This window comes from Penicillium pulvis (assembly GCF_028828015.1).
Source record: "Penicillium pulvis strain IBT 33274 chromosome Unknown contig_23_segment0_segment0, whole genome shotgun sequence".
Lineage (NCBI taxonomy): Eukaryota > Fungi > Ascomycota > Eurotiomycetes > Eurotiales > Aspergillaceae > Penicillium > Penicillium pulvis.
The window spans coordinates 3,356,322-3,376,942 of NW_026643075.1; the positions used below are offsets into that span (position 1 = coordinate 3,356,322).

The following is a 20,621-nucleotide window of genomic DNA, read 5'->3' on the forward strand; positions in this document are numbered from 1 at the left end:
CATCAGTATTCTATGTTCATTCATAGGTGGAGGATGATAAAGAGGTGACTAGATGATAAGGGTACGGTCGGACAGTGTAAGATAACAGTGTCCAACCACATGCCGGCATAACAAAGACCCCGGATCTCATTCCCATCTGGGGCTTAGGGGCACCCGTGAACCTTACCAATACCTTTCTTATCGAATGCGACGCTCTTGGCAATGACGTCGAATTATGCAAGTGGTCACAGTGAGAGATTGCGTTATCGTATTCCAGAGCTATGTACTTAAAAATCATGTTCTACTAGATTAGAACACGATAAGAAATTACCTCAGGTATATACTTATTGACCCATCCGAGAAACGTTGGCTCTAGAGGGCATAGCGGAAATTCTTATCCTCTTTGTCCGTCAGATCAGTATTGGGCAGCCCGTTCTCATCAAGCTCAACCTCGCCATCACGGAGGTCAACACCATAGCTAGCCTGTGTATCACGAGCATCATTGTCCCGTGCACATAGAATGCGGTAGATGATGACGGCCACAAATAATAAGCACCAAGTTACAATAGCGGTAATTACACCTTCGGTGTAACGGGGTGACTTTGTCCATAGCTGAGGGCCTCCTATACAGCCAGCGCAATAACCAATGAAGAACATCGTATTGACGATGGCGCGCTTGGTGTTACCCTTTACATTGGATGCCGATAAAGATAGAAGAATGGACATGGTTGCTGTGATACAAGAGGCCTAGAGAATAATTTAGTCAACTAATCCTGACCATCTTGGAGAGGGGAGGACTTACCAGCCAAGAGGCCACGATTAAACCCCATTCAGTAGTCACGGTAAGCTTCAATAGGAAAATATTTCCAATGAAGGGTGGAACAATCAATACCAGAATGACCAAATTTCTCTGACGCGGAAAGAGATGAACAAGTGCAGTGCCAATCCATAGTAGGGCAATCTGGACCGCCCCAGACGGCGCGGTATAAAGCAGAGTCTGTAATTTGGAGTATCCGATAGACTCAATTACTAGCGACGCGAAAGTGAGAACTGGTGATTGCATAGTAACAAGTACACCAAACCAGAAGACCATCCATGCTTTGGGGTCCATTAAAGTTTCCTTGAGCTGTGACACAGAGAAGGCTGTCTTGTCGCCGCCATCGCGATCAGCGGCAAGTCGCATAGACAGAACCTTCTTCTCTCTCTCATTCAAAAACCACGCATCTTTGGGTCCATTCGGCATCAGTATGAAGAACCCAATGCCCGCCAGCAAGGTCATTGCACCGCAAATGAGAAATAGAACTCGCCAAGGCTGAATGGAGATAGATGTGTTCTTGCCTATACCGTACATGATCAGGCAGCCAGTGACTTGAGCTACGCCGTTCATCGTGATCCATAATGCGGTTCGTGCGGCATGTTCTTTCTTGCGATACCAAATACTGGTAATGGTCACGAACGCAGGCGACACTGCTCCCTCGCTGAATCCGAGCAGAAATCTCGCGGCAGCAAACCCGGCGAAGTTGTTTGGCGCCGCGAGACACATACAAATTATGCCCCAGATGATACTTGGCAATGTCAGTGGGTGATTGATCAAAGAGAGACAAAATGTCAAGAAAAAGGACAACAACGTACACGGTGACACCAACAAACTTAGTCAAAGGAAGTCGACTCATAAGATATATAAATGGCCATTCCGAGACGAGTTGGCCCACGTAGAATATAGAGCTGGACCAGGAGTACTGTGAACTAGTCATGTTCAGGTCTTCCATAAGGCCAAATACGGCAGCATAGCTCAGGCTCTGTTTATCGAGGTACTGTAAAAAGAAAACAAAGCACATCTGTCCTCAATCAGCGACCTGGCTCGAGGAAGGGTTTATGGTATCTTACAAATGGCAAAATAACCACGTCAATCTTTCGCAGCACTGCCTTTTCTTCCTCGGAGGTGTAGGTCTCACATTCCCCAAGAATTTCCCCGCTCGGTTGGTCGCCTTCCTCTTTCACGAAATCTGGGCTCTTGGAGTCATTCATGGATGCAGTTGAGAATTGATATGCGAGGTGAATGAAACATCGGGGATATGCCCGACTTGTATGTCGCACGAAACAGATAAACACCGCTAGGCCCAGTTGCCGACCAACCTTCAGATTCTCCCTACATGTTGGTTGCATTCCCTATCTTCAGACTGATATAGAAAAGATCAACCAATGGTGTTGAACAAAATGCGGGGGCACTCGGTCCGATAGCCAACCATCGGCAATCTGCCCCTGTGGAATGGACAAGTTTCCGACCTGAGCGGGGTTCGTTTTTGGAGTCGTCATCGCCAATTCCGCTATATCTGTCTGCATGATTCTGGATTGTCTGGACTGATCTTCCATTCCTATTTGCCCACCATGTCTGACCATCCCGCCGTGCCGGGCTCTGACATCAAGCCATGGTCCCGCCCGGAACCACAAGGCTATTTATTCAAAAACGCCAACGTGGTGGACGTGAAAGCAGGGAAAATAATTGAAAATGCCATTGTGATCACCTATCAAGGCAAAGTTCAATCCGTTTCTTCATCCCTGCCGGAACCCCTTCCGACCGACCTCACAATCGTTGATTGCGAAGGCCGCTACCTATGCCCGGGACTATTCGACGCGCACGTCCATTTATGCGCTGTACCTGGATTCAGCGACCTATCAAAGGCCTTTGGAAACCCAAACGATGTGCACTTGCTGCGACAACCGTATACCGCGGCCCAGATGCTGCACCGCGGCTTCACCAGTATTCGCGACTGCGGTGGCGCCCAGCTGGCCCTAAAGGAAGCCATCGATGAAGGTGTCTTCCCTGGCCCTCGCGTATTCATCTCCGGTCATGCTCTTTCCCAATTTGGTGGGCACGGTGATCTCCGCTCAGCACACGAACAAACAGGCTGCTGCGGCGGCACCCACAGCAACAACCACCTAGGCCGCATGTGCAACGGTGTACCCGAGTGCATGGCTGCTGTCCGTGAGGAAATTCGCTGTGGAGCCGATTTCATCAAGATCATGGGGTCGGGTGGTGTCGCGAGCCCGACCGATCGACTGGAGCACCTCCAGTTCACAGGTTCCGAAATCCAAGCTATGGTCGAATGCGCCAACAATGCCGGGACATTTGTCACGGCGCACGCATATACGGTCAAAGCTATTCGGCACTGTATCGATAACGGCGTGAAGGGGATTGAGCATGGAAACTTTTTGGATGCACCAACTGCCAAGATGATGGCTCACAAGGGTGTTTATCTTACACCGACACTGATCGCGTATGCTCAGATGGCATCAGAGCGTTGGACGGGATATTTGCCGCCGGAGTCGCAGTCAAAAAACTCCCAGGTGCTTAAGTCTGGGCTTGAGGCCTTGAAGGTTGCTTCTGAGGCTGGGGTCACGATGTGTTATGGCTCTGACTTGCTCGGCCCATTAGGTTCTGCTCAGACCCACGAGTTCGCTTTGCGGTCGCAGGTTTTGAAGCCTGTGGAGGTCTTGCGCAGTGCCACTGTTAATCCTGCGAAGATGATGGGCTGGGAGGATGCGATTGGGCAGATTAAAGAAGGGTTCCATGCGGATGTGGTTGTTCTGGATAAGAACCCCCTCAAGGATGTGACCATATTCGATCGGCCCGAGAAGCACGTCTTGGCCGTCATGAAAGATGGCCGTGTCTATAAAAGTCGCTGGTCTACGCTTCCCGAGGATTCTGAGATACCCATCAGAGTCAAGTACAATTGAACTTTTTGAAGTGCATTTGGGTGGGAGTTGAATGGTGATTTTAGAGGTTGCAATGGTCAAAGGACATGCCTGTGCAGGTGGAAGGATTGGGTACGCTTCATAATCCAGAAAATAATACTGCCTCCGATGGAGCGTGTCTCCGGGGGTTTAGAGAGGTCCTAACCTGTGTCCAGTCCTTCTCAGGTGCCAGAGAGCGAATTTGCGTTACCGAGAACCCATATATGGTAATCAAGGTCGGGGAAAGCACCCGTGGACACATGTGCATATCTTGTTCATGGAACTTATCATTGGACCTGTATGCATACCTATACAAGATACTTCTTCAGCCGTAAAGCTCCACGAATATATGCGAGCCAAATGATGATTCGGTGGCATTCAAGCTCAAATTCATTCCCATAGCTGAGCGAGATTTAATTCCGAAAGGTGGCAGAAATACCTCAAGAGAATCAAAGATGTTTCGGCGAAATGAGTGTGGTGACTTATCAACATGTGAAGATTTTTCTTGTGCGGCATTTTACTCAGCCAACTTATCATAGCTGAAGGTAGTATTCGAGTCTAACAACCCTTTAATAAAAGCTATAAAGCAATATAGATTCTAGTCCTTCAGATTGTAATATCGCCAATCTTGGCAAAATTGCAAATTTGAGTCCTATTCTTGACGTGATGTCCCGGCGTCTAGATATGCCCCTTGGGGGACAATGAAAGCTACACCTCTCATGTTCCAAATTGCTTTCGAATTCCAGCCATTAATCTTGTAATCATTTAGATACTAAACCGATAGATATTACGCAAAGGGAAAGCGGGAGATCCATTCTCCAGGTCGCAGATCATGCTGGCTATCTTCCATGGATATCGACTTAGGTTTCACATTAAAGGAGTCATTGCGGAGATGGATCAGGTCAGCTGATCATTGTCCACGGGTTTAGGTCAATATATTTGTTTGCGGCATTTATACTGCAGGGCTGTAGGAACCACATCTAAATACTCATACACCTGTGTCCCACGTCTTTTTTTTCTTCATCTCCATCTCCATTACCACCGATACCCGAGCCTACCCAATATGCCACTTCCAGGCCTAGAAGGCTACTACTCTGATAGCACTGACGATGATACCATGAAAAAGGAGATCAAAAAGGAGCCTGGAGAGGAGGTAAAAAGGGTGGCCAACGTGGATATCTACTTCGGTATCAAAGAGGAGGCGAAAGAGGAGGTCAAAGAGAATATCAGAGGCAATATTGACAAGCGATTCGACAAGGCTGTTGATAAGAAAGGTGATAGTTCTCTACACAGTATTTTCCGGATCTAACAGCTTGCCATTGCAGTTTTGTCCGACAGTGTTGTCTCTCCAAACCCCCAATATTTGACGCCTCTTCCAGTTGGTCAAACTTGGAAGACTTTAATAGAAGCTCATTATGCGATTAATTACTTCATTAAGGATCACGGGTATGGAACAAGTCAGTCGAACTCTGGTGGTGTTGCCAAAAGGAATTTGAAATGCGACCTCGATTACAGCACAGAAAAGAAGAAGAAGAAGAAGAGGCATGACCGGAAACAGAGTGTCCACAAGCGACACGAATCTGCATGCCCTTTCAAAATCACTTTGAGGCATCAAGATGGCACCTGGCGCATTGATGGTTATAATGCATCACATAGTCATGCACCTTCGCCAGCGTGGACCCAGCCGAGCCAGCGTAAGATTAAGCGTGACAGGAAGAGAGAAGTCATCAAAGAGATGATTCAACAAGGCATGAGTAACACGAAAATCCTCTTAGAATTGGAATTGGATGATCCGAAGTGCTTTCTCAGTTCGATGGATATACGTGTAATGAGAGCCAAACTCAAAAGACACCCCGCAACCAAAATGCCGCTTACGAAGCTTCCAAAGAAGGAAAACGATTGCGACCTCGTGAATAGTAGTACGGGCGATGAGCTTCCGGGGATAGGAATGGATGATGAGAGTGACTACAAGCCCTCAAAGGAGGGAATGGAGAACGATTTCCACGAGATTACAAAGGAAGCAGTGGATTATGAGAGTGATTACAAACTCTCAAAGGCGGAGATGAAGGACGAGCTTTACAGGATTCCAAAGAAATACTTTGATGACGAGACCGATGGCAAGTTTCTGAAGGGCAAGATGAATATCGAGCTCTACGATATCCCCGAGGAAAGAGGGAGCGATGAAAATGATCGCAATCTTCCGAAGGACGAAATCAAGAATGAGCTACACAAGACCCCAAAGGGAAAACTTGGATGATAAGACCGATTGCAAGCCTCTGAAAGACGAAATGGACGATGAGATTGATGTTTTTTGAATTGGGTCCTGGCAATTGTGATGAGCGCGGATATGTCTATGGTGACTCTGGAAGATTGATATTTCCGCAATGGTTCGAATACAGCTCGATGTTTTTGATGACCTGAGCTTCATGAAATAGATTTGGAATAAGTGAATAGCAACTCTTTACATTCTCGGAGACTTGCTTCCTATCATCTACGGCTGCGAGATATCTCTATATGCAAGACCCAGTTTTGCGAACAATTGGAATATCAAATTCTAGAGTCTGCATTTAGGCCCAAGGAATGACATCCTGTCATTGATTTTGACCAGCTGAACATCATTCTGGGGCAACTGGACGCTCTTCAGGACGGTGGATCGGCTTACCAGTGTGAATGCAGCTAATCATAAGTCGAGATACATGGATCAGACCTTACAAGTGAGGATTTCGGTCGTAGAGACTGTAATTATACATAATGTCTAATCCTGAGCCGGGGGCGTAAGTATACATGAAGGCAACTTGATCTGGGAACCTGCCAGCTATTCATGCTCACATTTCGATCCACGAAACCTTTATGCTCTTCTGGCATCCACAACCTTACATAAAAAAGTAGTGTGGATGTAATAATATGTTCATTCGTTATATTCTATGCGAGAGCGTTGGGAGCCTTGAACTTATGAATAGCGAAATGGAGATATTGAATACGCTTCTACCAGTCAAACTCCCAAGTGCTCCGCTTGGCCTTGTTGCCAGCTAATCTTACATCTGGGCTTTGATGATGTCGGCTGCACGCTCCGCAACCGCATAAATGGTGCTTTGCAAATGTCCACAGACCTGGAATGGGATAATCGAAGCATCGACAACGCGGACATTGGAAGTGCCGTAGACCTTCAGCGACGTATCGACAACTCCACCAATCTCCTTGGGCATCATACCAGCCGTGGTGATAGGATGGAAGTTCGATCGGACTATTAACTATTAGCTAAGGGCGGTCACAATATCAGCGGAGCAGGGTTTGACACACAGTTAGACTTGAGGAACGAAGACCATCCTTCGTCATCCGAGTTGGCAGCGACAGTGGACAACCCAGGGCTTGTCTCTTCACCTGCCATATCGGCAAAAGGTTCAGTTTTGAATATTTCACGAATCAAGCGAGCAGCTTGAACCTGCGCATGAAGATCGAAGTCCAACATGAAGTACTTCGGGTCGATGGTAGCGGGAGCCGTTGGGTCTGCGGATGAGATGTGAATGTTTCCACGCGAGAAAGGGACAGAACCCCAGTACTCGGTGTCATAGGTATACCCAGATGGCTCGAGCAGAATCTCTGCGACGGGGATACCGGACTTGAAGATCAAGTCCCATTGGATTTTAAAGAAGCGTTCGATGTCAGCTGCTCGGGTTACGTTTCCGTTTGCTGAGGCAACTTGGGCTGCGTAAGCGGGGAGCTTGCGGAGAAGCTGGGCGCCAACAGCGGTGGCATTTGTGAATAGTTGCTCGGCAGAGGGGTATGCGACATAGTCAGCTGATTTTGTGTAGTTAATCTTCGAGTCGTAGGCGAGCCCGTTGTTCATTTGGTCTTGGAGGTTTTCGCCGACGGTCGGCAGGTTGACCTTTGTCTCGATGTCGTACTTGGATAGAATGCTATGGGTGAGAAGGTATTAGTCTATTCCTTTCGCACCACGGAGGAAGTAACCTGTTCCGCTTACTATGGGTTTCCAATGCCTGACAACTCGAGCAGAAGCGGGGACTTCAATGCGCCTGCTGCAAGAATCACTTCACGAGATGCCTTGACAGATGTGGTTGTACCATTGGAAAAGGTAATCTCAACGCCATCCGCGGTCACCTCAGCGCCATCCTTCCAAGTGAGTTTGTTGCCATTGGTGTGGAGCCAGACGTGAAGGTTCTTGCGAGATTGGTAAGGGTAGTAGTATGCTCTTGCGGCATCCTCACGAATGTTAAGGTTCGAGTTCACAGTCTTGGGGTAAAGGGTGTAACCGATCATCTGCCCACCATTCGGGTCCTTATTGTATGGGATAGGCACCGACATGTTTTGATATGTGGTGTTCATGACCTGAGCCAGGCCATCATTCAGCTGTGTTGAAGTCCAACCCACTTTCAAAGGACCATCATATCCGTGGTAAGCGGGATCATAGGCGACACCAGATCCCTCCAGGAACGAGTAGTCGGTTGGAACCTGGAACTGCTCGCCCTTTTTGAAGTAAGGGTACAGATTCTCCCAGTTCCAGCCTTTGTTCCCAATCGTCTCCCACGCATCTATCTGGCTCGTCTGCGCCCGCAAATACACCATTCCGTTGATGGTTGATGTACCTCCCAGCGCCTTTCCAGCACGCACTGTTTGTGTGGTTCCTCCACCCCATTTCTGCTCGACTGTCTTGTAGGCCCAGTCGATGTCGGTGCCGAAGGCATTGCCGTAGCCACCGGTATCTGTTACATTGATGTTGTTGTACACGGAGCCTCCAGCTTCGATAACGAGGACGGTCACGTTGCTCAGCTCTGACAAGCGGTTGGCAACGACCAGGCCACTAGTGCCACCTCCGACAACAATGTAGTCGTATGTTGGCTCTGAAGCACGGGACACCGCACTTACCAATGGTAGTAGTGCAAGACGTGCGAGGCTCTTCATATTGAGAATATGGGGTGTATTCGCAAAATTAAAGGAGGGATGCTGCTTACAACTCCCCAAAGTTCCGCGGCCACTGACTGTGTATTTATATCACGAATATGGCTACGGATTCGAACTCACCTGGCAGGCTTCCCAAGCTTGGTTCCATGTTTGATTAAAATGATCTTCGGTCAGTCCTGACTAAATGATTCTTCAGCATCTTGGCATTGTACTAAGAAGCCTCGATTGCCTTCTCGGGATCCACATTCAATAAGGTCAGTGAAGGAACAGGGGGTCCATCGGGTCATGGTCGGCATCCCGGTATCGGAAGTTATTGATCGCCCGGGATGGAATGAAATTCTAACATCCCGAGGTTGTTAAAATCAGATCTAATTTCAGGAGAATGGCAGGAGTCATTGAGAAATTGGGTGAAATTGCTTCGTGTATAGTTTAATTGGGTAGCCAAGGCATGGAAATGTAAGTTGAAACTTGGACATTATCAAAATTGCCAATTTTCAACATCCCCATTTATTATCGACGCATACGGAGTCTGGAAGGATTCCAGGGTCTCAGATGCCTGTTGATGACTCATTCCATGTCGGAAAACACGGCTATGTCAATAATATCGGGTTGTAATGAATGGCGATCATCATCCAGAAGGGAAAAGAATACCAATGAGTATGGAGTGCGAAGATCATGATGCGGCACGTCGATGTGCAGAAGTGGAGAAACGGCCGAGGGATTTCACCGGCACCTCAAACAGGGGCGATACCCTTGAAACATGGCGTGCAGCCTAAACCCGATAGCAGTTTTCCCAGATAGTAATAGATAAGCTTCACTTGAAATTTGTAGGGTTTTCATAACAGTATGAATTTGGCAGCGTTGAGTGAACCTGGACTTTGATCGCAACTGATCTGATAAGATCCCGTCCGTGGAAAGGAAAGGTGGGGCGAATGAATTAACTTTAATGTTGATCAAGTTTTGCAATGTCATTCCGAGTGGTCTCATCGCTAAGTGGAGCCTCATGTCATCGTGCGCTACTTTTTCGTCCTTATGGAGTCGCCCCCCTAATCTAAAGCCTCAAGTGATACGTAGCCCCCAGACAAGATGTTTCAATGGGACTCGAGACTGGCCTCGTATATTTGAAAACGCACGTTTATACAGATAAAACCGGATGCGAGGAGTGAGAATGATCTAGACTTGTGGCAGTTACTAGGTTTCAGACTCGTACTTGTCTCAAGAAATTCGTTCTACAAAAAGCCTCAGTTATTCCGATTTGATCACGTAAGATGTTGCCAAGCAAAAGCTTAAATTTCTCAGTGCTAATACATAGTATCAAATCTCACTTGCCGATATCATACATTCATAGTAAGATCGCAGGTAGATTCTCTGTTGGAAAACAATCTGTATGGGTAAAAGTTCGCTTCGCGTAGGTAAAGGCCGAGACATCATCAGAGGTACATTAATCCAAGTTCATCACGCACTATTTCGTAGATCCTTCGCGATAATTGCCCTGGAAATGGTGTACTGGTTCGTCTCGCAGCTGAAAGAAGTTTCTCAGAGTATTCGTTTCGGGGAATTGGTGAATAAATGAAATGTTGAGATGTGGGAAAGGCATTGCAGGCTGAGCTGACAGGCTCTTTGAAGGAGTCTAATGAAACTTATTAGCCGTTTCATATGGCCAAGGCCGCATCTTTTGATTCTTACAATATTCGATGTGGCATCGTCGGAAGGAGCCCGACGGGCGATCAAAAAGGCAATCTTGGTGTCAAACATCTTGGAAAAATCTCGCACAGCAAGATCGTAAACGTTCTTGGGAATATTGACCTGGACGGGAATAAAGAGTTTACCAATTGGACCAGCCGACTGGCCTAATAATCCCTTCTCCCATATTTGTGACGATTCGAAACCAGAATTTCGTCCACAAACTCAGCTCTCTTGTAGGATCATCTGCTGCAGACTACATCATCTTGCGGGGACTTTACATAAAGACCTAACAACTTTGGGGATACACACAGTAGATCATGGTGATCGCGTTGATGAACTGCCGAAGGTGGGTAATGGCTAAAGTTATTGCGCATTTGCCGACTGACCTTCCGGTTTTCCTTGACACCATCTGATAAGATGATGATCAGATCCGCTCTCTGCCGTGGCGCTGATCTTAATCACGCACACCAGATGATCTTATCTTTTTCGGGATGACGGACCCGATAGTCAAGTCTTGATCAATTTAAACTCTTTCCAACTGCCTTGTTTCACCACATGTTAGAGAAACACAGTACCTGTGACTGAAATCGATGTGGATCCACCAGTCCCATGTGTTGAAAAATGCAAAACCCCATAATAATTCGCCGAGGGCGCTTGTTGAAATTATGTAAGATTTTCCAATTGTACATAGTCGTGTGATAAAAAGGTCCTGCCCCTCTCCCTCGTTTCGTCCAATACTGTTTAGTATCTCTCATTTTAAAGCTTTGTACGACTGAGGATGGCCATCATCAAACTAGCCAATGGGGGCGGCACCCACCGCAAGCCAGCCTCGGTCACATCAACAGATGTTTTGATCGTTGGAGCTGGGCCGGCTGGTGCCTCGCTGGCTTGTTTTTTGGCATCATATGGTGAGCTTCAATTGACGTCAGTATCGGTGTATAGCATACTAAGGAAGTTCTAGGTATCCGCGGTATAATGATTAGCGCATCTCCAACAAATGCCGATACCCCAAGAGCGCATATCACAAATATGGCCGCCATGGGTAAGCAATCCGCAATGGCTGCAATTATTAGGCTAACAATTTAATCCAGAGTGTCTCCGAGACATTGGCCTGGATGTCGAATGTAACCGACTTGCAACCAATGGCATGAACATGATGCATACAAGGTGGGCATACAGTATGGCCGGCGAGGAATATGCCCGGATTCACTCCTGGGGTCATGACCCCAAACGAAAGGTAATACCAGCATCAGCCACCAATCTGAGATATCAAACATCTAACTGTTTGTAGGGTGACTACGAAACAGCCAGTCCATGTGACCCCGTCGACCTTCCCCAAACCCTCCTCGAACCCATCCTAGTCCGATATGCCACACTTAGTGGCTTCAGCTGTCGTTTCGACACAACATTCGTCAGATTCGAGCAAGACGATGAGGGCACAACGTCGACTCTCCGCGACAATATATCTGGATCTGAATACCAAATTCGCTCCAAATACCTCTTTGGTGCCGATGGTGCGCGGAGTGAGGTTTTCCGCCAGCTCGGGCTTCCCCTGGATGTACGCCCAGATCAGGGCCTTGCGTATAATGTTCACCTCAAGGCGGACTTGTCAAGCTACATGCAATATCGAACTGGAAATCTTCATTGGTTGTTGCAACCTGACAAGGAACATCCCTTGTTTGGGTGGGCGTGTATCGCCCGAATGGTGAAGCCTTGGGACGAGTGGCTCTTTATTGTGCTCCCGGAACGAGGCAAGGAGCTTGATTTTGAGCCTACAAATGAGCAATGGCTTGGTCGAATGAAGGAATTTATTGGTGATGATTCGATTAACACAGAAATTCTGGGTGTGTCCAAATGGCGTATCAATGATGTCGTGGCGGAAGAGTTCTCCAGTGGCCGAGTGTATGTCTTTACCATTTCTCATTTCTGTTGCTCTATTACTGACTACGTGCAGGTTCTGTCTTGGCGATGCGGTGCATCGACACCCTCCGTCGAATGGTCTCGGATCCAACACATGCATCCAAGATGCATACAACCTAGCATGGAAAGTTGCCTATGTGCTGAAGGGTGAGTCTAAATCCGTCATGGTCAGTCACTCTGATCAGACTCGGCTAACTCAAATTTTCAGGCCAAGCATCACCTTCAATTCTCGAGACATACACGGCTGAGCGTCAACCTGTTGGCCGAGGAGTCGTCACACGAGCAAACTCCTCATTCCGCCATCACGGGCCCGTTTGGGACGCACTAGGCGTCATGTTACCAACTCCAGAATTACGACTCAAAGCTTTGAACGAATTAACCGATCCCACGTTGAAAGGACGTGCTCGTCGAGCTGCTCTCCAAGCCGCCATTGAAGAGACAGAACATGAATACCACGCCCTTGGAACGGAAATGGGTCAGTTTTACCAAAGTACCGCTGTTTATACTGCGGATGAAGCTGCCTCGTTTTATTCCCCAGAAGTGGTTGCCCAGGATCTCGATCTTACCTTGATCCGAAGCACATACCCTGGATGCCGTCTGCCTCATGTCTGGCTGAACAATGCCGTTCCCGTCAGGCGCATCTCTACGGTGGACTTGGCAGGGGGTGGCTCATATGCACTCCTCACTGGTATTGGTGGTGAGGCTTGGAAGGGAGCAGCTTCGAAGATTGGAAACGAGCTCGGGGTGACCATCAAGGCTTATTCAATTGGTTTCCGGCAGGACTTTGAAGATGTTTATTTCGATTGGGCACGCGTTCGCGGTGTGGATGAGACTGGCTGTGTTCTTGTCCGTCCTGATCGACACGTCTCGTGGAGATGTAATGAAGTACTTGGTGACGAGGCGCAATGTGCGGCCAAATTGCGGCATGTGATGCTGAGTATTCTTGGCCGCTCCTACATATCCTGAGCTTGTCAAATCCCATTTTGTATTATCCAGGCGTTGTATACCGAAACCGATCAGTGATCGCGAACGCCAAGACGACGCTGGAGATGTTGGAGGGGTTGGCGCGATTGGCGGAGACTCCATTGGAGTTCAGGGGAATTGGATTGAAGGAAGTGGGGCGTTAGATTGATTTAATTGAACATAGAGAAATATGACTTCCCAAAGAACCTTGGAACACCTGAGTTGCAGTGCGAATTCAAAAATCTATATTGGAAAATTGTTGATTGTTGCAGCCCTGGAGGCGGTCAGATGGGTAGTCAAGGATTATATGTAGCAAACCCCGTGATGGTGCCAACGGAGAGTATACTGAATCATGCACAATTTCAAGTGTATTAATGCCAAGTGTCATTAGAGAACCACCGTGGGCAAGCGATCGGCTAATATTCCTTTCCCTGGAATGAAGCTTTCGCACAGACTTTCCGTCGGGAATTTAAGATTTCTTAGCTCAGCTTGGTCGGATCCGACCAAAGTCAAGGGATCATCTCGTATCAATCGTATCAATCATATCGATCATATCAATCCATCAGATTAACCGTATCAATCAGCTAATGACCGCCACACCCCTTCCAACCGAACCTACCGACATAAAACGTAAATGTTCAACGCTTTATAGAATAGAGACCGACGACGATATCCACAGTCCCCACTCATGTGCATGCAATTAAATAGGCGGCAGTTGCGGGTGCGGGGATCCATAATGAAAAGTCATTTCCCGTGGCTTTGAAGCGTTCCATGAACTTTCTTTACTATTTTTTTTTTCTCTTGAGCTGCAAAAGAAGCAAAATCCATTTCGCTGACCGCCAGGTATGATTTGTTGATACACATGGGTCAGTGCAATTTGCTACCTGGCTTTGCTTTTACTGGGACTCCAGTAGAATGTAAAACGTGCAAAAGTCCCCACCGGACCCGAGTGATTAGGATTTGCTGGACGATGAGAGGTGGGAAAGTTGATCAGATACCGATCGGCAGGACCAAAGGGTCGCGCTAGTAATTTTCATACACCCGACCCTTAGAAACTCCACGGTAACACCGTCCTTATCAATCATTTAAGTTCCCGCTTCCTGAATTCGCTTCGCACTTTCTTCATCATTTTGTACCATCAGGGCTTTCGCAAGTACCCCCAACCTCGCCATGGGCAATAATCCAGTGTTCGCCGTGACAGGTTTGTGATTGCATATCTACTTGAATTGCGCAAATCGCTGACTTTGCATCAGTGTTTTTTATTTGCTTCCGAGAATGTCTCGAGACAACTGTCGTCGTATCGGTTCTCCTGGCGTTTTTGAAGCAAACCCTTGGCCAGGGAGACAATCAGGCCGTCTATAAACGACTTGTGAAACAAGTCTGGCTGGGATGTGGACTGGGGTTGTTTATATGTATTGCAGTTGGTGCTGGAATGATCGGAGCCTTCTACGGGCTCGGGACCGATACCTTTTCTAGCACAGAGGATATCTGGGAGGGTGTTCTGGGAATTCTCGCTTCCTTGATCATTACTATCATGGGCGCTGCGCTGCTCCGCGTTTCTAAGCTACAAGACAAGTGGCGTGTGAAGCTCGCCAAGGCACTCGAGCATGACCAAAACCCCAACGAATCGCGCAGGAACCGCATAAAGCGATATATGGAGAAATACGTGATGTTCTTCCTCCCGTTCATCACAGTCCTTCGAGAAGGCTTGGAGGCAGTTGTCTACATTGGTGGTGTTGGTCTGGCACTTCCTGCGTCCTCTTTCCCCCTTGCTGTGTTCTGTGGTCTTCTCGCTGGATGTTTGGTCGGATACGTTATCTATAAGTAAGATTCTCGCTGCTTCACTGAACAAAACAGAGCTAAAAATCTATCTAGGGGAGGGCGAGAAACGTCCATGCAGATCTTCCTGATCATTTCCACTTGCTTCCTCTACCTCGTCGCCGGTGGTCTGTTTTCGCGTGGTGTCTGGTACTTCCAGAACAATGCGTGGGGCAATATCATCGGAGGTGATGCATCCGAAACTGGGTCCGGTCCAGGGTCGTACGACATCAGACAGAGTGTGTGGCACGTCAACTGCTGCAATCCTGAACTCGGTGGTGGTGGTGGCTGGGGTATTTTCAACGCTTTGCTTGGATGGACCAACTCTGCTACGTACGGCTCTGTCATCGGTTACAATTTGTATTGGCTCTGTGTCATGATCGGGTATGCATTGATGTTTGTCCGCGAGCGACGCGGTTCTCTCCCGGTCATCGATCCAGCCATGAAGAAGGTTGCAGGTTACAAGGCACGGACAAAGGCCTTTGTGCTTCGTCGACCTTATGAGGAGCCCGAGTCTATTCAGCCTACTCAAGCGAGTGGTGGAGTTCTAGAGAACGTTCCTGAAGAGAAGGGCGCAGGCTCTTCTACAGTCATCCAGCGGACCGAGTCTTGAAGACAGATGGTCATATCAGAGTATCGTTGTGGGTAGAAGTACGTCGCTGGGGAGACTGGTGATAAGTACAACATTTTCTTACAAAATGATAGTAGTAATACTTCCAATATTGAGATTTCATGCAAATCAACTGGACAGTAAAGAAATCGGGGATTTTACATTACATTACGGAAAGTCGCATGTCCCAAAATGGCAGGACCACATGTATGGTTGGTGGCTTGAGCTTAGGAGCCTAACACTTCTCCACCCAAGGGTTCAAGGAATGTTATCCTTCATTCCAGCCAATAAATACGTCCAAGTGTATCTGATTTTTGCTCCACCACCCCATTAGGCTACCCAAACAAGATCACTGCGCATAGCACTCAACACAATGCAGATCCAAGGTCCGCCAATACGAACGTTCTAATTAAAATGGGCCAATGCACGAAATTTGCGCGTATATCGGTAGACGAAACCACAGAAACGATGTTCGAGGTGGATACAAGTGTAGTCAATGAATATCTTGAGTCTCCACTCGTCGGACCCCCCTTTGGGCCTTCTTTACCGTACTACGCGCCCTATCCAGATCAAAAAACCACCGAACCAGCGATCTGAGATTGATAATCTGATCGCACCAAACTAGGGCGGTTCAGCCCAATATTTGGATCTTCAGCAAAACGTGCTTCCATGAGTCAGTGATCTGGTCATTCATGGCCTGATTTAATTCCCCTCCTTCCTCGCTCCGCCAATTCAGACCCCATGAACTCCCTGAACATGGCAAATTCCGCGGGAGATGTCTTGACCCGTCTTGTGGCGTTACTATTTCTCTTCCAATGCGTCCAAGCCAAGACTGAAACCTATGATTTCAATGTCACTTGGGTCAAGGCCAATCCCGATGGCTTATTCGAACGGGAAGTTATCGGTATCAACGGCCAGTGGCCATTACCACCAATCGAGGTGGATCAAGGCGACAGACTTATTGTGAACATGTACAATGGACTTGGAGACAAAGACACATCTATCCATTTCCATGGGATGTTTCAAAATGGCACCAATGGGATGGATGGTCCTGCAATGGTGACGCAGTGTCCAATTCCGCCGGGGTCTTCGTTCACCTACAACTTCACCATCGAGCAACATGGGACATACTGGTACCATTGTCACACCGATGGCTGCTATCCTGATGGTTATCGGCAGTCATTGATCGTGCATGATAACAGCTCCTACTTTCACGATCTGTACGACGAGGAGTACACAATCACGATGAGCGATTGGTATCACAAGTTGGTTAAGGATATTATGCCATCTTTCATCAGCCTGAGCAACCCAACGGGCGCAGAGCCAATTCCCCAATCTTTCCTTTTCAACGACACCCTTAACTCCAGTCTACCCGTTCAGCCCGGGAAGACATATCTCCTCCGGTTGATCAATATCAGTGCATTTGTGGCCCAGTACTTCTATATCGAAGATCATTCCTTCAAAATCGTCGAGATTGACGGTGTTTACACCGAACCCACTGAGGCAAGCATGCTCTATATTGCTGTCGCCCAGCGTTATACAATCCTAGTCACAATGAAGAATTCAACGGATAAAAACTACCCCATCGTGACGGTGGTGGATTCCGTTCTGCTAGACACAATCCCGTCAAATCTCCAACTGAACTATACCAATTGGCTCGAATACAATGCCTCCGCCGCCCATCCACAGGCCGACATCAAGGTCTCCGTCTGCACAGACTTAACTCCATTCGACGATTTCAACCTCGTGCCCTATGACAGAATGCCACTCCTCCCTGATCCCGACTTGACTATTGACCTCACGGTCTATATGAAAGTTCTCGACAACGGAGCCGACTATTCGATGTTCAATAACATCAGCTACACCAAGCCCAAAGTGCCCACACTATACACCGTGCTCTCGGCAGGTGACCTCGCTACAGACGCAACAGTCTATGGTGACTACACCCACGCCATGGTCCTCGAGCACAACCAGGTCGTGCAGCTCGTCCTGAATAATGGTGATACGGGATCTCACCCGTTCCATCTTCATGGTCACCAGTTCCAGGTCATTGACCGTGCTCCTGGGTACGGTGCGCACTTCTACGATTATGCCAGCGGCGACCCATTACCGTATGATCCCTCCAACCACACTGCATTCCCGGAATATCCAGCTCGGCGTGATACAATCGTCCTCCCTCCGCAGGGTCACTTCGTCATTCGTTTCGTCGCAGACAACCCCGGTGTCTGGTTCTTCCACTGTCATATTGACTGGCATCTGGCGCAGGGCCTGGGCATGCTGATGATTGAAGCTCCGTCGAAAATTCAGGAGCGAGTGACCATTCCTGACGGGCACTACGAGGTCTGTAAAGCGGCGGGCATAGACATTGAAGGCAATGCTGCTGGTAATACTGTCGACTTCCTTGATCTTGCTGGTCAAAATATGCAGGTCGGGTGGCTGCCTGCTGGTTTCACGGCTAGGGGTATCGTGGCAATGGTGTTCTCGTGTGCCTCTGCTTTCTTGGGTATGGCTTTTATTTCGGTCTATGGAGCCTCGGGTATCAAGTCGCAGAAGCAAAAAGAACCTGAGATGACCGAGGGGAATGAGGCTTCAAATCAGGAGCTCTGATTTGTATGGTTATCGTTACATGTCGCCACTTGTTTTGAATCCTAGACTACTTTGGGCCCAAGTAGCATTGAGCCTATATCGCTGTATATCGCTGTGAAATATGGCTAGGTGATATCTTCATATCAGTCGTGTCATTCGTATCTATGAGCATCAATATACACGGTCTGTTAATACATCCTAGATCTAGTTCAAGTCGTACGGTCATAAAGCTAGCCAGTTTTATCAGTGGGAATAGCCAGCCCAGGATAGCATCACGCCCGTCGCGATCTCCTAGTCAGCTAGGTGACACCACAATTTTGGGAGTAGGTGGTCCATTGGATGTGATGGGAGCAGGATCAACATCCGATATATTATCGTGACCATCATTCGGACGCTCATCAGGTGTCGGCTCGTCAGGGGGATTCCACTGCCGCGGCGACAAGTTGCTGTACAAGTTCCTAATTTCCAAAAAGGTAGGCCCCCCATACGGACCTCCATCCGCTGGTTGACTTCGAGTCGCAGCGAGTGGAGGTCTCACAGGAAGTGAGGATTGGCCTCTCGGTATCCGTGAACTACTACCTTCGCCATTGGACGTGTCACTTCCCACAAAACTCGTAGCTCTGGACCGCGGTAGAGGCGTATGGTTATAGGCGATCCGTATATCATTAAGTCTTTCGTTCCGAAATATCTCGGCAGGAATCTCTGGGAAGTTTGTTCGTTCCTGTACTTCGAAGCCCGTATCTTCGAAATTGGTGTGTGCTTTCGCGGCCATGTAGGTGCTTACTACGTTGAAGAACCGAGCTACCTTTCGTCTGCCTCCGGGGTCGGCCCCGATTTGAGATGTCAGTGCCTGTCGGATTGTGGAGAACGTTGCTGTGCGTTCGATGTCTGGTGAGGGCACCTCGACTGTACTACCAGATCTGCGAGGGGTCGTTGAGGAGTTTGTGCTGTCGCGGATTGCATTTCCGCCGCAATCGGCACATACTTGCGTGGTCTCTTGGGGTGGTCCGGTTTGTTCCGCTTCAGCTTCCATGTCAGCTGCGAACATTAGGTAAAGCGATCCCACGATGGCGAGGCCGGTACCAACGATGGGGGCCCATTGGCCTAGGCACAATATATGTCAGTGACTTCCTTGCATTGCAGATAAAATGACGACTGACCTATACTTGCTATAGGCTCTGTTTGGTAGTACACGGGCTCACTCCAGAAGTTCATTTCCCCTTTGACAATAATAGCTAGCACGGCCGCAACAAACACTGGGATTTCGATGAGGGTCAGCCAGTCCCGAATCCGCTCCGTAATACTCGTCATCTGTAGTGGCGTGGCGCCATTCGTTCCGGAGATTGGCTCATTGTCTTTCTTCTTCTTCTTTCCAAATATTTTTTCGTAATTTCCATCGAGGATCTTGATCCACATCGATAGCATCGATAAGATGGCGGGGATGCAGCAGGCAGCTGCTAGCAGAGTCGCGGTGTTGAAATCTAACTGATGAGGCGAGGGTATGACATAGATGTTGTCTGCGGAACCCCCTCGAAGAGGTGATTTCGGGCCCTTATCTTCAGTACAAATCATGCCGCAGGTAGAGTTGTAATGGAAGACCTTTTTATTCGCCCAGGTCGACGTTGCTGGGTCATCAATGGGGCAGCGGGTGGGAGTTATGCGGATAAACTCTACTGTTAGACTGAGAAGGCCGGCTAGTTGAAGGCCGGTCCAGAGGAAGATGATATTTCGACCGGGGTTGTTGAAGTAGGTGTTGGACAATTTTACGGTGACAGGAGCAGTCAAAATGCCGATCGCGCACAGCTGGAAAGCCCCGTAAACATCCATGTCAACCGCTCCTGTAATCGCATTAGATATCGGATATCTGGAAAGTATGATATGAACATGAATCCTACTCACCGGGTACATGAAGCGTCGCGAGAACAATTCCGTGTAAGGCTGCGACCGCAGGGAAAAGTAACACAGCAGCCAGGCAAGCATTACGGATCCATTCTTCCTTGCGTGCAAGCACACATGCCGCCATCAAGACGTAATATCTGCAAGCAAGGTCAGGGTCCATTCCGCTCCACCTCGGCGGGGCTTAGACGTACAGATATCGAGTTCCGGGTCCATACTGCCCAGATACGGGCCAGGCGCAGATAACCTCCAGAATTGGATCAGTTGTGTCGGAGGCAAGCGAGGATGTGCTACGCTGCACAAGGGAATTCTCTAAGAAAGCTTCAAAGGACGGAATCGCTGGCATAGCTTGTCACCCGCCTCCAGGCGTAGGTTTAGGGAGGAACAGTAGGTAAGTCATATATTCATAAACACGAATTGGCAATATCTCGGACACGTCATGAATTGAAAGACTGGGGAAGAAGAAAAGGCAGCTCTTTCGGTAGTCTTATTAGCTCCTAGCATACAC

General features: G+C 48.3%; 8 protein-coding genes across 8 annotated transcripts; 5 read left to right on the forward strand and 3 right to left on the reverse strand.

The window, feature by feature from the left end:
* Positions 1-351: 351 nt before the first annotated feature.
* Positions 352-2,007, reverse strand: N7503_005541 (uncharacterized protein; the record flags this gene model as incomplete). The annotated part of the gene is made up of 4 exons (XM_057065088.1): positions 352-726; positions 782-1,544; positions 1,612-1,817; positions 1,867-2,007. 4 exons carry the CDS (start codon positions 2,005-2,007, stop codon positions 352-354), a joined length of 1,485 nt encoding a protein of 494 aa, XP_056922831.1.
* Positions 2,008-2,367: 360 nt separating this feature from the next.
* On the forward strand, positions 2,368-3,717 carry N7503_005542 (metal-dependent hydrolase family protein; the record flags this gene model as incomplete). The annotated part of the gene is made up of 1 exon (XM_057065089.1): positions 2,368-3,717. One exon carries the CDS (start codon positions 2,368-2,370, stop codon positions 3,715-3,717), a length of 1,350 nt encoding a protein of 449 aa, XP_056922832.1.
* Positions 3,718-4,777: 1,060 nt separating this feature from the next.
* On the forward strand, positions 4,778-5,971 carry N7503_005543 (uncharacterized protein; the record flags this gene model as incomplete). The annotated part of the gene is made up of 2 exons (XM_057065090.1): positions 4,778-4,988; positions 5,040-5,971. The coding sequence occupies 2 exons, from the start codon at positions 4,778-4,780 to the stop codon at positions 5,969-5,971; spliced, it is 1,143 nt and encodes a 380-aa protein (XP_056922833.1).
* A 778-nt stretch (positions 5,972-6,749) lies between these two features.
* N7503_005544 (GMC family oxidoreductase) lies at positions 6,750-8,634 on the reverse strand (the record flags this gene model as incomplete). Its single annotated transcript, XM_057065091.1, has 3 exons — positions 6,750-6,958; positions 7,015-7,631; positions 7,697-8,634. 3 exons carry the CDS (start codon positions 8,632-8,634, stop codon positions 6,750-6,752), a joined length of 1,764 nt encoding a protein of 587 aa, XP_056922834.1.
* Positions 8,635-11,098: 2,464 nt separating this feature from the next.
* N7503_005545 (uncharacterized protein) lies at positions 11,099-13,206 on the forward strand (the record flags this gene model as incomplete). The annotated part of the gene is made up of 6 exons (XM_057065092.1): positions 11,099-11,228; positions 11,282-11,362; positions 11,412-11,557; positions 11,612-12,222; positions 12,275-12,387; positions 12,449-13,206. 6 exons carry the CDS (start codon positions 11,099-11,101, stop codon positions 13,204-13,206), a joined length of 1,839 nt encoding a protein of 612 aa, XP_056922835.1.
* Positions 13,207-14,373: 1,167 nt separating this feature from the next.
* On the forward strand, positions 14,374-15,634 carry N7503_005546 (FTR1 family protein; the record flags this gene model as incomplete). The annotated part of the gene is made up of 3 exons (XM_057065093.1): positions 14,374-14,404; positions 14,457-15,027; positions 15,079-15,634. 3 exons carry the CDS (start codon positions 14,374-14,376, stop codon positions 15,632-15,634), a joined length of 1,158 nt encoding a protein of 385 aa, XP_056922836.1.
* A 753-nt stretch (positions 15,635-16,387) lies between these two features.
* N7503_005547 (uncharacterized protein) lies at positions 16,388-18,238 on the forward strand (the record flags this gene model as incomplete). The annotated part of the gene is made up of 1 exon (XM_057065094.1): positions 16,388-18,238. The coding sequence occupies one exon, from the start codon at positions 16,388-16,390 to the stop codon at positions 18,236-18,238; it is 1,851 nt and encodes a 616-aa protein (XP_056922837.1).
* Positions 18,239-18,512: 274 nt separating this feature from the next.
* Positions 18,513-20,459, reverse strand: N7503_005548 (uncharacterized protein; the record flags this gene model as incomplete). Its single annotated transcript, XM_057065095.1, has 4 exons — positions 18,513-19,321; positions 19,378-20,055; positions 20,117-20,253; positions 20,308-20,459. 4 exons carry the CDS (start codon positions 20,457-20,459, stop codon positions 18,513-18,515), a joined length of 1,776 nt encoding a protein of 591 aa, XP_056922838.1.
* Positions 20,460-20,621: the final 162 nt, after the last annotated feature.